Here is a 17,661-nt window from a genome sequence, read left to right on the forward strand (position 1 = left end):
TGCTGCCTGGGCAAAGGAGAGGCGGGACGTTGCCTGGGCGGAGCGAGGGAGGGATGGTAGCAGCTGCCGGCTGTGAGTGGCTGCTGGGGCGCTGGGCGGGGAGGATTCTCCCGCCGGTGAGTGGCTGCTGCTGGCCCCAGCCCAGCACTGGCCCGCCTGCTGGCGGCGCCCTTGCGCTCCCTGGCCGAGCTCTAGTCTCTCGCTCGCCGGGAGGGATGCGAGCAGTGGCGAGGCTGTGTCCCCTGTCGCCGCCGCTGCTGGACCCAGCAGAACGTTCCGCGCCGCAGCCCGAAGCGGAGCGAGCCGCCTCTTTTCCCGGCCGCCCAGCGGCTCCCCCCCCGCCCCTGCTGCAGCATGAACACCATCAAGAACGTGCCCGCCCGGGTGCTGAGCCGCAGGACCGGGCACAGCCTGGAGGCGGAGCGGGAGCAGTTTGACAAGACTCAGGCAAGGAGGGGGACGGCGCCGGGGGGACGGAGGGAGCTGCCAGGCCCGGGGAATGGGGCAGGTGTGCGGCGGCGGCGTGGCGAGGCGAGGAGCATCCCCCGCCCCTGCACGGCTCCGGGCAGCATGCCCGCTGCGGGGGGGACGGGGTGCGACGAGACGAGAGCTCTGATCCGCTTTCCCCGCGCTGATTCCTTTCCAGCGCGGGGAAGCCGCGGTGTAGGTCGCGCAGGTAGCCGCGGCTGGCCGCCCTAAGCGGGGCGCGGAAGGCGGAGTCGGGTCTGTGCTGGGGCAGGGGCTGGACGCAGGGGCGCGCTGGAGAGCCCAGCCGTCGGCCGGTGTGTGCGGTGGCAGGAAGCAAGCCCATGAAAGGTCCTCTCTGTTCACTGCCTTGTGCTGGGCTCTGCTGGAGACAAGGTGTGTGCGCCGGTGTTGGGTGATCTCTGCTTCCCAGGCCGGAGCGCTTTATTGCTGCGGCCCCTGGCTGCCGCACTTGATCTTTGGCACCTTTGTTGCGCTGTCATTTTTGTAAATAACACTCCCTAAGTTTAAGATCAAGGAAAAAAATAGCTTTAAGCAAACACCTCTGGTGTGGAAATGTCCCCCTGTGATTGCATCAATACAGTTTACACTTCCTGTAAGAAACACTACCTGTAGGAAACAAGGAAACGTTGCTGAAAGGGTGGCCTGTCTAAATCACAGAACACCTTCAACCAGGTTATGCAAGGGCCAGGCCAGCTGCCATCTCAGTATCTTTCCCTTTAGGGCCAGGGCGTAGAGTATATGTGTGTTTGTGTTTGGGTGGGTGTCAGGAAGTGGTCTTACGAAAGATCAGTCCAGACCAGAATGGTTTGTTTTGCACAGATAAAAGTGAATCAGTCTTGCTACATTTCTCTCATTTGCTCTGCCTATAAGATTTTTAAAAAACCCAACTTGTTGCAATGACTGTATGCTTTCTAGTTGTCCTAGTATATCCGGTTTAACATAGTTACAGAAGCCTGATTCAGGAGCAAACCTGTTTTTCTTTCCGTTGGCATTCAGTTTGGTAAAACAGGTCTATTATTATCTTGCAATCTATGTGGTAAAAAGGTTCACGTGTAATTGACTCTGATAATATTAGGTGTATATTAAAATATACACCCACTTGTTTAGGTATCTGTGTGATGTGGATTATTTTTAACTTTCTTTAGTAAACCTGTTTCTGTGAAAATGCACTTGACTGTTTTTCTAGCAAATGTAAAAACTTATCTTTTCCATGTGTTGCATATCTTTATAGTATATTTTAAAAATCAGGTGTAGAAATGTCTGTCGATCCTGAGTTTTATTTGTAAGTTAAGATATGATATAAAGAAGCTTTGAAATAACCTAAAATACAGATCTTTAAAGAGAAGAGCAAAGAATACAGGATTTGTGGGATGATTATTTATTTTATTCTTATATTTTTGGGTAGAGGGAAATTCAAGCCCTTCTGAAAATGTGTGCTACATTTTTAGGAGGTATATGCAGTTACCTCTGTTATTTTCGCATGGAATAGATAACTGAATTGTCAGTTGGCATAACAGTTAGAATAAGAATAACATAGTCAAATAGCTTTCCACAATTTAATAATGTTAGGAAGATTTTTCTGCTTAAATAACGGTAATTTCTAATTCAGGTGTTTGCTACTATAACACTAAATAAGCTATATACTAATCAAAATTCAGTATCTTGGTCAAATCTCAAATACCAAATTATAAACAAAAATAGAATAGATTCTCCATAAAGCTGAAAGAGAGAAATCTGGAACAGATATGGTAGAATAAGACTTTTCAAAATATATTGTGACACTATTGATTTTTAAGTTATGAGGTTTGTATAGAAGTGTTTATACTAAGACCTCAATTCTGCAAACACTTGCAAATAAAAGATTAATTACTACTTCTGCGTATGTTAGAAATATATCTATGTATAATATATAAAAGCAAAATATGTCTGTGTGAGCTTCTAGATACAGACTCATGGTGCTGTGAGGAAGAATCTCCTTTCTGTTCATTTTCATAAAGCAGTTTCTAATAAGTGGACTTCACTGTCTATATTTTGAGAGGTTGAATAGAGAGAATACTGCCCCTGCTTATAACTTTATTTATGAAATCTAATTTCAGTTCTTTTTAGGACATATTGATGATGAAGCAGCCATATTTCTGTGGTTGAATGTATGTATTAGATCACTTCCTCAAATAGCAAGTCAACTTAAATTTAAGCAATAGTCATGTGAAATAGCATCATTCATTGAGCTCATCCTCCTCACCTCCCTTGCAGCAAAACTAAATAATTTCTCCTAATTTGGCCCACAGGGTTGTGTGGTCTTTTCTATCTATTCATGCAATTCCTATGTGGGTGTATTTGGTTGTTTGGGGGAAAGGGCAGTGAATAATTTACACAGTGTGACAAAGGCATGGTAAAACAAGTCCTAGCCGGTTCGTCCAATTGTTGTATATTGTGAGTTCACTGACATAGCAAATACACATTTGCTGAGATAATTGGTTTAACAATTTTTCTCCTCTTCTTTCTTACCTATGTGTAAAACATGAAGACAGGGTCTGATTTTTTTCAAAGATACTAAGCTCCTGCAGATCTCGCTGACTTCAAATGGGTGCCAAGCATTCCTGGCCATCAGGCCCCTAGCTCTTTAATTGCCTGAGGTTGATTGCGGTGGACTATCTATCCCCCTTTTAAATGATTGCACGGGAGAACAATAATAGACCCTTAGGAAAAGATTTTTTCCATAGTGTTATCTTCTATGTAAACACCCCAAATATTAGCAAATGACTGAATAGAAAGTTTTATAACCCCAGGCTGATGGGCATGAGGGCCTTGAAATACAGTGGTGCTCTTGAAGGTTAAAGGAACAGCAGCAACAAAAAATGCTGAACAAGTACTCTATCAACACAGAGTGCAGGTCAGGTAAACATGCTGCAAGCTGTTCTTTGCTGCCCTTTAAATGACTTTAGTTTTGCAGTGATAACTTTATTTAAAATAGAAGTAGTAAAGTCTTTGCGTTTGTCCTGGTCCCATATTCTGTAAATCACAGGCTGTTCTAGTGCATAGACGAAAAACAAAAATCCTGGCCTGTTTCACTCATGACCCTAAGTGTAGGATGGACTCCAGGATTGAAAAGTGTAGTACATTGTTGACCCATTTGGCCATTGCCAAAGTGCAGGAGAAGCAAATTCCCTCCAGGTGCCAAAACAAATGAGAGGCAAGAGAAAAGGGAGAGTAAAAATAGACACAGTTGACTGTCTTCTGCAAGGACAAAGCTCTTCTTCACCCTGAAGATAGCTAGAAATACACATGCTTTCCTGGTTGCTTCCATGCAAGCGATTGCTATAGTTGCCCCACAGATGTTATGTGATCACACATGAGAGGCATGGTGGCCAGCACCATTGTGAATGGAGCGGTGGTTGCCCAGGAAAATCTTTCTATTTGGATGTGGTCACCTTATGGAAAAAAAATTGAGCTCTTTTGTAATGGGTAGCATGGAACAAGTCTCTCATCTCTAAATTCTACTGCTTATCACATACTGTAAAACAGACCGTTATGTCCTGTGGCAATTCTAATGTTAGTGTGTGATCATTTTCCCTTCTGCTCCTTGTTCATCTGTTATAAGAATGATTATTTCCTTCTCATCTTCTCCTGACAGAAGGAGCTGTTCAGTTTCTTCTTGAAATAATACAAATGGCATCTCTGTAAAGGCTGTGGGGGACCAAGTCTTTAACTCAACCTGCTAATTCAAAGGTGTGATCACTTCTCCTGTCACATAGCTGTTGCCTCAGATATTCTGATAGCTCTTTCTCTCTGCAGAGGGAAGGAATCTCGCTTCATGTTGCCCCTGTCCCACTGGCTGACTGGTATGCCCATACTACAGTAATGGGAGCCATATATAAGTATGCAGGATAACTAGAATGGGGACTGAATGAAAACAGGCCTCCAGCCTCAGTTTCCTTGTAAACACCACCAAAGGGTAGGAAAAATTGCTAACTTTACTGCTGCTTTGTTATGTTCCTCTGATGCAACTTGTCCAGTTATTCCCAAGCTGTGCTGGGAGAGGCAGGTAGCTAATGAATGCCTTTCTGAAGTGCATTCTGTAGCATAACTAGCCTTTACTGAGGAAACGGGGCTGTCTTTTTGTTGGGAGAACCAAGCTTGCAGTTCATGTTCCCTTTGGACGAGTCATCTTAAATTGTCCTACCCTACCATGGAAATCTGACAAGCTCTTACTTTAGAGAGACAAGGTGGCTGAGGTAATGTCTTTTACTGGACCAACTTCTGTTGGTCAAAGAGGCACCAAATTAGTGTGTCTCTCCTGGCACCAACACAACTACAATAGCATTGTAAACAAAGTTCTTATTTTGTTAGAATGACTTGCTATTGTTATACGGAACCCTCTGAAGGCTATAACTGAAAGGCGACGAGAGGAAATATTTGTCTGTATTACTTCAGTTTGCTTTGTGTATTTGACATAACTTTGAGAGTAGTTACTGTCACAGTTTCCCCGTAGTGTCTCCGTGGGGGGGTCTCATAGCCACCTGGGTGGAGGAGGGGAATTTTCTAAAATAGGAAAATACAAATGCAAACTCGTAATTATTGGCAAGGTGTTAGTGTCCAAAACTAGTTAACTCGTTTCTTTTATATTGGTAAAATTTCAAATTGCTGATATCTTTTTAAAGTTAAGTCTTGATCATGCACCCATTTGGGCCAAATTTCCTAGCATCTCGGCAAATTAGATTGTTTAATTCAAACAAACAAATCTCTCTCGAGCTTTCAGTTTTGTTACAAGAGGCATATATAAGTGCAACGTGTCAATAGTAGAGTTGTGCAAATAACTAGCGTTTAGTGGAGGGGGAGGGGGATTCAGTTTGCTGGTAATTCTGAAAGATAAAATAACTTATTTTAGCCCAACCTAAAATGAAAATTTGGAAAAAAAATTTGGCAAATTGAAAAATAAAAAACAATTTCACTTCAGATCAAATTAAATAATTTGTTCAACCTGAAACTAAACATTTTGTTTTGATGTTGAGCTTTTAAAAAAGTGTTTGTAAATAAGATGGAAGGAAATTTTGAAACAAAAAGTTGTTATGAATTAAAAAAAAGTTTTGATATTTTTCTGCTTTTATTTTAGGTCTTTTTGACCAAAACAATTCAATGAAATTGACTTGAATACGCAAAATGATTGTTGATCCAAATCTGCGTTTATCATCTGAAAAAAAATTTGAGCTGAACAATTTCACCCAGTTCCAGTGGTCATTGCCCCAAACATTCCAGACAGAAGTGAGAGGTTTTATTAAAGTTGCAGGTGCCCCTTTAAATGTATCAGTGCTACAAATTACGGTATGTCTACACTAGCTGGTGTGGAGGGCTGAATCAGTTAAATACATTTTGGTGAATTCCTGAAGTCACTGGCTAATAACGATATTACTTGCATGAAACAAACCTCTTTTCTTTGTACCATCCAAGACACCTTTAATGTAACACAGATTCCAATGATTGAGTTTTTGAATGTTTCAAAAACGTACATCGATTTAAAAAAAAAAAACCCTTCAAAGTAGTGGTAAATTATATTGATTGGCATTTTTAATTTAATTAGCACAGCCCTTTGGTTGATATAAAGACAATAAGAAAGTATTACATTGAGGTCCAATTGGTACCAGTGTCACAGCTTTGTGATGGTGATCTCCTTACTGTACGGTTGCTTAGGGCAATCTGTTGTACTTTAGTGAAGAATATTATCATAAGAAGTTATGACGCTTCAGCTGAGAGACTGAAACTGAAACTGTCATGTCAAAGAGCTCATAGTGGGATTTCCTGCTCCCTGCTTTACAAGTAGTTCCATTTCCAAATAAAGCATCCCTCACCTGGAATGGTTCCCTCCCATAGTCATGCATCGAAACAGACTTCCTTATCCACTCAGCCCAGCTGAGAGCAGATGCCAAGGGGGAGATGACACCATCCCAGAGGAAGTGATGCTTGTTGACGTGCAATCAAAAGGAGGCCTGAATGTACATTCCATTCCCAAACAAGAATCGCCATTGAGCAAAGCAGGGCAATGCTTGTCCAGATTGCCTCGTGACTGCCTCTGAATAAGCCTGACCTCTTCCTGAGTCACTTCCTTTGGGATGGTGTCAGCCTGCCCTCAGCATCTGCTCCTGGTTGGGCAGGGTGAATGAGGAAGCCTGCTCAGAAGCAGGAAACCTTCTCTTGACTAGAGTATGGAGCACTATACCAGGTGAAGGACACTGAATTGATAGAACATTGGAGCCAAGGAACCATTTGAGCAAGGAGCGCGATGGTATTCAAGAAACATTTACTGGCCCGCACCTTTTCTGGGCAGTCACCCTTGTGGAACTATATAGGGCTGTTGCCAGAATATGTGACTGGAGCTTTAAAATCCTTATTCTATGTTCAATCTTTCATTTGGGTCTTACAGCCTGATCCTGAGGTGCTGGGAACTCTTCATTCCTGTTCTCAAAGTCAGAGGGCACTGGGGCCCCTCAGCACCTTGCAGATTGGGACGCCTTCCCCAGTCAGAGCATTCTTTGGGATTTGGAGCCAGATTGTGGCCCATCATGAAAACTGGTTCAGAATGTCTGCAGTCTAGTTTCTGATCACCCGTGGCTTCCCCCCGACAGGCTTGTCTTTCCCCTTGTAGATCATTTATAAAAGCGTGAATACTTTCATGCTGCTTGTTTGCTACTTGTGTGTCTGTGTGCGTGCGTGTATATAACATTTGCATTCAAATTATTTAAGCATGATTTCACTTTCACTGGCCCTTAAATTTTGTTATCACCCCTGCTGTTCTCCAACTCTACATTTTGGGCCAAATTTGCCCAGACAGTGCCCCTGGAAGCATACATTCTGGCAGTTGTTCGTGAGTCAGTGACACATCCAGGTGTAGAATCCAGGAGTTGTAAGGGATAGCAGGGAATAAAATCCTTTTGTATTCCTTAGGCATTCGTAGATGAACATCTCTGCCAGAAGATTCAAAGATCCAATGAACCAGGCAGATGCCCAAAACAGTTCCAGTGGGTGTCACTTTCATATTGCATCTGGCTTGTTTAAAAGGGAGGGAAATGTTAGTAGGACACTTATCCTTTTAAGCAGTCATTGGGGATTAGGCCAGGTTGGCAAGCCTTGTGCCAGTTACTGTAAAAGCTTTACAGTGCACTGTTCTGCTCCCAGAAATAAACTACAAGGATGGCCTTACAGAAAGCATTGTGTGCTGTCATGAATGAGACTTAATTTCACCTCCGTGATGGGGAAGGTGGTGGCGCTTGAGCGTCACTTCCTTGTGCAAAACAGTTGAAAGGGCGGTGGGTGGAAGCATCTAGCAGTAATTAATGTGGCCTGGAATGAAAGGGCGGGTGAAACACCAGACTCCCTCATTTGGACTGTCTAATCATCAGATTTAGTCACTGTATTGGGTACATACGGGCTTTGAGTAATAGATTATACTCTGGCCCAATAGGGAAAAAATCTGGCCACTAATAGACCCTTCATAACTCATCAAAAGTCCTGATTATGGAAATAAATATAGGCAGGGTATGCGGGTCTGACTCCAATGAACCACGTAGTCAGTGAACCAGAGTGCAGGTTAAAGGTCAAGAAAGACACTGAAATGGCCTTGGCTACTCTTTTTCCCCTAACATCGTTTCAGCCTACTTTGCTCTGCTATACCATTTGTCATCCAAATATCTCTCAAAGTGCTTTATAAAGACTAAAGAATGAAAAATGTCTGAAATAGGTATGTATTCTCCCCATTTCTAAGCTGGAGAAACTGAGGTACAGATGTGATTTCTTGCCCAGAGGCACGCAGTTAATCTGTGGTAGAGCTGGGAGTAGAACCCAGGAGTCCTGACTCCTAGTGCTGTGCCTTAACCTGAGACCTTTGTTATAACGTTATTTGGTGTATAGTTACATCCAAAATCACCAGAGCCCTTGATCCACACAACTGATATAGGATGAGCAGTATAAGCTTTCTTAAAGTGAGCACCTCCAAGCATGAGAGGATAAGTCTCTGTCTGTATGCCCGTTTAATCCTTACCTCCTCAACACGCTGTGCTAGCAGAGATACCAGTTAGTGGTCACTGAGGCGGTGATTTATGACATGGACATCTGTCCTTTGGAACTGCACTGAGACATTAGCACTGAATAGCCACCCATCAGTAAACATTGTATATCAATACTGGCCTACCTGCCGGAGCCTGTTTATTTCGGACTACACAAAGCCCTTCCTTTCTTCATTGGCTAAGTAGCGTGGGGGAGAGACTTAGATTGGCAATAGCTAAAGAAATGATTTTTCTTGAACTCTTGGCTGAATCCATCAGTGTATAACCGGGGAGATCCATGTGTTTCCATGTCTGGTTTATTTAGTGATGTGAATTCTTATGTCTAAATGAAACTGTCTCATCCAAAAGTCAGTGGATGGTTTCCATCAATCAACTCAGAATAAACAGAGTTTCTGGCTAGGGTGTTTTCCCATCACCTTTCCTCTACTCAAAATTACTAAAATCCAAAAGAATCTAACTTCTATTAAGAGTCACTTGTTAAAAGTTGTGCTTTAAAACAGGCTTTTCTGTTTCTTCAGAGCTAACTCTTCGAGCCTTACTTACAGAATTAGAAATGAGCTCAATCTTCTGAGTAATAAAAATAAGAAAAGAAAAATCATAATTATGGCCTAGTCTTATGAAAGACTGATTGGGACACACAGCCAACTCTCAGTGGAAGAGAACTGGAAAGCAACCTCCCGTCCCTCAGAGAAATGAAAACACAACTCCCCTGCCCTCAGGATCATAAAGGGCTCAAATCCTGCTCTCCATACATGCATGGTCCATTGACTTTCTCCTAATACTTGACCTCTCAACAGAGGCTACTTGTGTGAGTGAGTCACATGATGGTGCCATGAGACACAGAACTGATTTCATCCTCTCTTTATGAGGCATTACAGGGTGGAGGTGAACTGAAAGTTTGCACAGCTCCTACGTGCATTGTGTGACCATATGACAACCCCTTGTGAAGGCCCCGAGGACACACCTGTATGTAATCCTGCTCCAACCCCTAGGTTTGCCAGGTGGTGTTTTAGGCTGATCCTGTAATCTCTTTGGGAGACAGAGTATCTTTTGGAATTAACTCACTGATTTACAGGGACTGACAACAGCAGGCTGTGGCAAAGGTAGTTTTTTTTTTTTTGGGGGGGGGGGGAAGACGACTGGTAGAAATTGAGCACTGGGTCTAAAAGCCAGGCATGTCCTCCTGAGAGCACTCCATCATGCTGTAATAATAATTAACAATACTTAGCTTTTACATCAGTCTTTTAATGGGATATTAAAGCACATCACATAGGTTCTCAATCTCATCATCCCCATTTTTACAGATGGACGTGTAGGGAGCTGAAGCAACTTGCCCAAGGTCACCCAGCAGGCCAGTGGCCAAGCTGCAGAGAGAGACCATTCTCCTGAGCCCCGGTCCTGTGCTCTATCCACTAGGCAACAGTGTCTCCATGTGTCTGGAAGAGTTCTTAATATACTTCCATGCACGCTGTAAACCACCTATGTGGATGTTTTGAGACTTTACTGACTGAATAAACCTAGGAAGAATGAAAATAAAATCCTCCATACCTGTTTGATCAACACATCAACTTTGCTTGCTACCTGGCATGGGGCTAGCTGATTTCTTGCATTCGTCTGTATCCTGCACTGTCTGTCTTGTTTACATTAATAAAACATCCCTCAGCTCACGACAGTAGGCGTCTAGAATTCATTCCCAGTGACCTGGTCACATATTTGACTTTTTGTCACTTGCAAACCCACGATGTAGGCTGTGTCTACACTACCACTTATGTCGGTATAATTTATGTCACTTGGGTGTGAATATTCCACCCCCCCCCAAGCAATGTAAGTTACACTGACCTAAGTGCTGGTGTGGACAGCCTTATGTCGGCGGGAAGGTGCCCTCGCTGACATAGCTGCCACTGACGTCGACGGGAGAGCTCTCTTCCGTCGGCTTAGAGCGGCTACACGAGAGCACTTACAGTGCTCAGCCCTTTGAAAGATGGGGCCCTGGGTTAGCAGCTCTGTGGGGGAACTGTAAGTGCGTTTTGCCATGTGTTTCAGACTGATCAACTTTAGGGGTTAAGAGGATTAGGTCAAATTATTGGCTTAGCTACTTTGCTACAGTTATAGCCCAAATGTCAGTCTAAACCCACAGGCTTCATTAAATACACTGCAAACAAATCCTGCATCTCTTTTCTCCAACCCCATAATTTGTTCCTACATCAGATCCTTCCAGCCACGCAGGCCGAGTGTGCGTCTGCACTGAACTGCTGAGCCCCAAATAATCGAGATCTGCACAAGTAAATTCCATGCGGAGCAAATAACCAGACAGACCTTTATGTAACCCCCACGTACTTGACTTCAGACACCCCACCTACCTATGTTTGGGGGAGCGGGGATTAATTCAAGTGGCCTCCAATAACGAGGGTGGCTGCCACCAGTGCTAAAATGTGTGGAAGTCTATTTTCGTGCTTCTATCCCACATTCTAGAGGGACAGTCAGGCTCCCTGACTTCTTTTGGGTGTCACAGCATTGCATTATATGAAGGAACAACAATCTGAGTAGAATGAGTTTAGGGCCTCCTTAAAGCTCGTATCACTTTAGAGGTTCCCCGATTCCTGAAGCCAGACCAATCCCAAACATCACACCTCCTCCCCATTTGGACGCACATTTAGAGCTCTTTCCTGTTGACATAACGTGGCTACACGAGCGCTTATGCCAGCAAAACTTACATCGCTTGGGGTGTTTTATTCACACGCCAGAGCAACAGAAGTTTTGCTGGCATAAGTACTGGTATAGACAAGGCCAAAGTCTCTGCCCCATGGAGAAGGCCTTGGTCACAGAATGCTCTACTCAAGAAACCCCAAACAAACAAACAAAGAGATGGTTATGGAGTCGAAGTTTGACAGACACTGAGGTGGAGAATCCAGACAATTTACACGACCTCCTAAAATGGGTCAGCCTCAATGTTTTTTTGTTTTATTTATAACTGAATTAATAAGACAGATGTAATGTACCACACTGTTGCGGAGGCTTTGGTTAGGAAGAAATGCCATTAGGTTGCTTGGTAACGGACACAACTCCTGCACCTGGGATAAGTTACCTCTGAAGCCTACACACACTTTGATGCCATGAAAGGCAAAGCAACTGGCAGAAGCCAGTACAGTATCTCCGTGAGACAACTCACTGAAAGAGCCTGAAGGCAACTAGAAGAGTGTAAAAAGTCTTGTTGGGAGGGTTGGTATCTTTAGCATCAGCCAAGCACCTGTGTGTACACAAATAAAAATTGTAGAAGGAAGGTGCTGGGTGCTACTCAAATGATTTTCAAAGTGCTGTCAAAATATTAACCCGGTAATACCAGTAGCTGGTTCTTGCACTCAGTTATAGCTTAGCTGAAGGCCCAGTTCTGAAGGGTGCTGAGCGTCCTTTACTGCCCATTGAAACCAGCACCTCCTGTCCTGACTCTGCTCAATTCCATTTTTAATTGCAGGCATGGATGGTGAAGTGCAATTTCTCAACCCAATGCTGACAAATCGAAGTCAGCAGTGATCTAAGTTAAAATGCGTTGCCATTAATGCCTACAGATGTGATGTTAATTGGCTTAGGGCATTTAGCTGGAGCGGTGTAGATCTCCCCATTCCGGTAACTGAAACAGAAGCTGCTTATTTTCATCAATTTTTTTCTAGATGTAAAGGTCCAATAGGTTTTTACTGTGTCCCAAAGGGAATAGGAGATAGAACAGAAAATGTAGTACAATCTGCAATGCACGACTCAGAAAGGCCTTTTAATAGCTCAGTAATTAACACTGTTAAGTCCATCAAAGCAGCCCTGTTCTGCTGAAGAAAGATGCCTTTTCCCTGGTCAAAGAAAGCAAACTCAACCCTCCTCCATCACTGAGGAAATCTTTACTCAAGCCTTTGCCTGACACTGGAAGTTCTGCTGTTGAGTCCAGTTAGCATTAGATCCAAGCGAACAGCTGGACGTGTATGAAGCAGCTGCATTTTATATATGTTGATGGATGGGAAGCAAGTCTTTTTTAATTTCTTTTAAATGCCCGTTGTCTAAGATGTGCAGCTGCATGATAGATGGCAGAGTGCTGCCTCCACGGGAGAAGCAGGGGATGAATTGAAAGGAGGGCCGTTTGCAGATGGCATTTCCTGAGCAGCCTCTCTCTGCCCAAATATCTGGGCAGAGAATTCTGTTGTGGCCTCCAGTTTCAGTCAGAGTTCCAGCAAGAAGGAACTGAGAGGGAGGGGGAGCCGGCGGCGCCTGTGTGGGGGCGCATGTGTGCACCGCTGCAGGGGGTGCTAGAGCTGGCTGGTACGGGTACCATTAAGGGGGAAAAGTTTCTGGCACCGGTGCATGTGACGAGCGTGCACACCTACATTGGGTATGGACACGAGCAACACATCTCGAAAAAAACCAGTTACGAGGTAAGTAACCGTTCTTAACCTGCTCTGGAATGGGTCTTGGATAACAGATGTGCTATTGAAGAGATTCTCTACTAGTGTTTCCATAAAGTCTCCCTATTTCTGCACCAAGTTCCCGTGTTTGCAATAAAGGCTTGTTCTTTTCTAGGCCTCTCTCTCCAATGGAGATTCTAACCCCTACGGAAATGAGACTTGCGTGCTTGACGGGGCGGAATGTAAGATGGTCTCATCGCAGGCTGAAATGGCAATAATGGAATGAATCGAGGCGTTGGTCTCCCCAGATGTGCCTGATGCTTAAGGCCCAATGCCCTTGGAAACTATTATAAATAGCATGCAGCCTATTAAAGACCCCAAAACCCTAATCACAGAGTTGTGATTTGTTTTTCTGTCAGTTACTTTAATTGCAAAGGGAATCATTCCCAAGTCCCCGCCCCCATTATCCTACACTCACATGGTATGAAATGCCTCTGGCTCTTGTTGTGTGGAAATAGGAGTATCCTGTGAAATGTAACAGAGTCTCTCTATGCTCAGGACTGTGATGTGTTGTGTAAAGCTTTCGCCCAGGCGCTTCGGGAGGGCAGTCTAGGCATAATGTATGCTGAAGCTGAGCTTTGTTCAGTGCAGGCTCTGACCTTGCCCTGTTAGTTTCTTTGCTGGCTTGCTCTGTGGTATTTGCCTGGCATCTGCTCATTAAACATACAGCCGCGGTGTTTGTGTTCTGGAGATTGGTGACTGCCTTTGCAGGGTATGTCATGCTTCAGTGGATTCTCCTGCTCAGCCTGTCAGTTTGACAGCTAAACTCACCTAAAGAACCGGTTAGTAGGCACAGTAACTTCAACTCAAGAGGGGCAGTGGTTCCTGCAGCTGGGTCTGAGCCAGCCCCATTCCCTCCCCACCTCCATATCCAGGCACCTCCACATTTTGCATGAGTTTGGAGCCAAATCTGGACCCGACTTTGCAGTTGAGGCCATCTGTCTGTCTGCCTTCCTGAAGCGGAGTGGCAGGTTTAGCTATTAAATTAAATGTCCTTGGTGGCTTGAACAAGCCAAGTAGATTCCTTAGCTCAGGTGCTTCCATAGGAACCCTGGAGAGCTGGGTTTGAAGTGCCCCATTGCTAAATTCTCTGTTTCTAAATCAGTTAATGAATGTCTGTGTCCTGGGTGTGCCCGGCATAGGAGGAGCTGGGCAGCAGCCTGTAATGTTCCTGTTCTCAAGGAGGACATCGGAGAGAAGAGGGGAGGCCCTTCATATTAGAATGAGTTTAATGAGTCACTGTCAAATGAGCTTGTTTACCCAAAGCATCTCCCCTTTATATCAGCTGAGGGATGGGGTGGGAGGAGGGGGAGAACCTCCTCTTGACATGGAACAATCCTCTGACAATCAGGCCATTTCCCTAGTGAGCTGTTTAATTTGGAGATGGGCCCTGACCCCAATTGTCCCTGGACTCCAGTACAATTCAGATCTTTCCGGTTGACTCTCATTTCTCTAACCATCTAATTTCTCTGAACCAAAACCTCAGATCTAAAAACCCCCAGACTTTGAGGAAGTTCTGATCCAGATCCAAACACTGTGGCTCAGGCTGTTCTCCGTGGCTATGGCTGGTCCATTACTCTGGTCAGCATGGTGGAAGGACTGAGTTATACAATCTATGATTCCTTCCACTTCAGACCTTCCAGCCTGTCTCCGTGGGGAGTTTGACTCACACGTCCTTCCTGTGACTGTCTCTGGGCTCCCTCTGAAAGGGGAGAGTGGGGAAGATGGGTGGCTGCTTTTTGCTGTAACCTCTGGAGTCCTGCAGGGCCCACTCCATTCCTGGGAATGTCTGGACAACACTATAGGCTCCACTTCACCAGACCCCTGAGGGGTACCTGCCTTGTGTCCTCAAGCAGAGTCCAGATGTTGGGCTGCTCAGTCAAGGCTGGAAGTAATGGGGGAAAGGGTCTGTTGGGCCCTTTCCCTGCCTCTTGTGTCTACAGGGTGGGCAGGCCCTGGAGCCAGGGCCCTTGTCTCCCTGCTCTGGTGTGGAGTATGCACACCCCGTTGGGTTCTGCGAGAGATGGGTGGGAAAACAAGGGGCTGGAGTGGGCATCGCTTCTGGGAGAGAGAGGGAAAGATGCCAGGCTCAGGCTCTCCTGGGAAGGCATCTGCCTGCCGCCTGATTGACGAAATAGTGTCGGCAGTCTTGAGGTACCGGAGGATTCATCTCTGCCCCTCGATAACCAGAGAGCGATAGTAATGTCACCCCCTCCTGTAATAACAAATGGCCTCTGCCACCCTCAGCTGGCCAGAAGCTCTGCCCACTCCGCCTGGCCTAGTAGCATTCCTTCCCTGCCTCAGGACACGGACACACACACACACACACACACACACACACACACACACACACACACACACTGTTGTTCGCTCTGCTTAGGGCTGCCAGTTGGAGGTAACCAAGAACTCCAGGTTGGGCTGCAACGGGCTGCACGTCTCCTGAGCGCACCTGTCGTCTTGCCCTCTGCCGACTCCCTGTTTGCTGCTGGGCCTAATCCACAGGCACAGTCCTGACCTTCATGGACCTTAGCGGGGTGGAACCCAGCCTGCCTCGGAGTCACCTCCGTGGCGCACTAAGGCAGCTGTGTTTGTTGAGAACACAGACAGCAGGATGAAACTTTCAGAGACCAGGCAGTCTTGGTACTGCACCCTACCCAGTGGCATATCCTGATGGAGGAGACTGGAATCAGCTCTAGGCCATCCGGTTTCTTGCCCTTTCGCTTATGCCCAGATACTGTGGTGAGGGGCCCAGCACAAGAACTTGAATAGAACAAAACAGCTGGTCCCTGTTTATGCTGTGGTCGGCACCTAGGCACTAAGATGATTGGTGCCTATTAAAAACTTGTATGAGAGAGATTTCCTGTCTTCTAGAACAGAAAAACAAATATCCCGCCTTCTCCTACAAAAGGATGCTATTTTTTCCCCAAAGAATCCCTTTAAGAGCCCTGTAAGCAGAGAGCCGTTCTCACTCTGTCTTGTCTCATGGCATGTGTACTCTTGAAATGCTGCGGCGGCACTTCAGTGTAGACACTCCTGTGATGAGAGGCATGTAGCTACACCGACTGTCAGTTTTCAGCGTAGACCAGCCCTTAAACTTATTGGTTTCATTGTATAATGTGTGTTTGGGAGATAAAAAGCTGGGTTTCTCAGTCATTAGCAAAGATCGTTTCATAGGAAGGATGGAATAGTGCACCCTGTCTATTGACCTGCATAGTGAGACCAGACAAAGCGAAGCACGACTGTTTTCACTAAATGGGATCTGTAAAAATGAGAAGCCTAGGATGACCATAAAATCCAGGGATTTTTTTAAAATTGTACTTAGAAGTCTTACAGTTGTTGTACCGTTAAGCAGCAGTGTATTCTCCTGAGTAGAGATGTCTTCATTAATTTATACGTCAGCTGCAGCATTAGAATCTAAATGAATTGATGGCACAATAGACATCTGTACGAAATGAGGTCAGGCATGTGGGAAATTGAATGAGGACTCTACACGGAGGGAGCTGTGAGACAATAATAACTTCAAATGCCACGTTTCCTGGAAGTCCTCAGACATGCTGATCAAAACTTCGGAGGTATGGAATCTAAGATCATAGACTCAAAGGGCGATGCCAGCATTGGAGAGGAATTCTGTTCCCATGGGGAGGGAATTGTGCGCTATCTGAGGGATGTAAAAAGATTAGTAGTAGCTAGTCTTTAAAAGCATCTAAACAATCAACCTGAGTCTTGGGTTCTAAGCCTTTGGGGGAAGCTAAGTTGGTGTAACCCGCTAGTCAGGGCCTGTGTGTGTACTTCTCCCCTGCCCCCTGTGCCTGATGTACAGGAGATACTGGTCTGCTGCAGCACTCAGCTTGAAGATCTGGTTCTTTGGCTCGAGCTGTAGACACATGCTTTTAGCCCAGGAGTTCCCTGCTTCATTTCCCAGTGTTGGCCAAGATGGCACCCATCACTTGAGTGGGCTTCATCTGGGATTTGAACTGCTGTGGGATCGCTTGGGGTGAGCGTCCTCCATCCAGAGGACGTGTGTAACCCATTGGTCTGGGTCAGCGTGTTACACGTCCCCCTCTGTAGAGATGTGAAGGATCTCCTCTTCCTAGAGATGTCACATGTGCTGCCTCTTAATGGGTTGTGTCACTTTTCTCCTGTGGTTCGCTGGTTCTCCTCTCTGCATCATGAAATGGCAGCGTTGGAGATCAGGGCGTTTCTGTGTGTTGTAGCAGGGCTCCTCCCTTCTCTCAGTGCATTCGCCCAGCTCCCATTACAAGTAAGAAAAGCTCTGTGTGTGGCAGGGGCCGGGTTGGGTGTGTGTCCGTGCGCGTGCAGCACAGCCCTGCCTTAGCTTTGGGTGGAGGCTTGGTTGATAAGGTTTGCGGTGCTGTTGGAGAGAGAACTGTTTGCCGTGCTCCCGTAGACTCTTAATCCATGGTTGTTTTAGGGCTTCTAGAGCAGCCTTGCTCGTATAACAGTGATGTGAAACACTAAGGGCATGTCTTCACTGCTGAGTTACCTCGGGCTCTTCCTTGGGTATTCGCTAACCCTGCTCCTGTTCACACAACTCCCTCGTACCTGAGTGTGGTGGCGCTTTCAGCCCAGACTGGCTGGCCGGCCTTGGGCTGCGGGCTAACCCTCAAATGCTGCTTACACCGGGACTGGTAACCTGACCCCTTTGTGGT

The 17,661-nt window shown here is 45.5% G+C and overlaps 1 protein-coding gene across 1 annotated transcript in view; it reads left to right on the forward strand.

Annotated features, from left to right (window-relative positions):
* The first annotated feature begins 109 nt into the window (after positions 1-109).
* HIP1R (huntingtin interacting protein 1 related) overlaps positions 110-17,661 on the forward strand; it is a 51,914-nt gene continuing 34,362 nt past the window's right edge. Inside the window, exon 1 of the mRNA XM_067539632.1 lies at positions 110-447. Within this exon, the coding sequence (XP_067395733.1) occupies positions 355-447 (93 nt within the window). The 5' untranslated portion in view covers positions 110-354. The remainder of the gene's footprint in view (positions 448-17,661) is intronic.

This window comes from Emydura macquarii, unplaced genomic scaffold, assembly GCF_026122565.2.
Source record: "Emydura macquarii macquarii isolate MOO-44397 ecotype Brisbane River unplaced genomic scaffold, CSIRO-AGI_Emac_v2 contig_554, whole genome shotgun sequence".
Classification (NCBI taxonomy): Eukaryota; Metazoa; Chordata; order Testudines; family Chelidae; genus Emydura; species Emydura macquarii.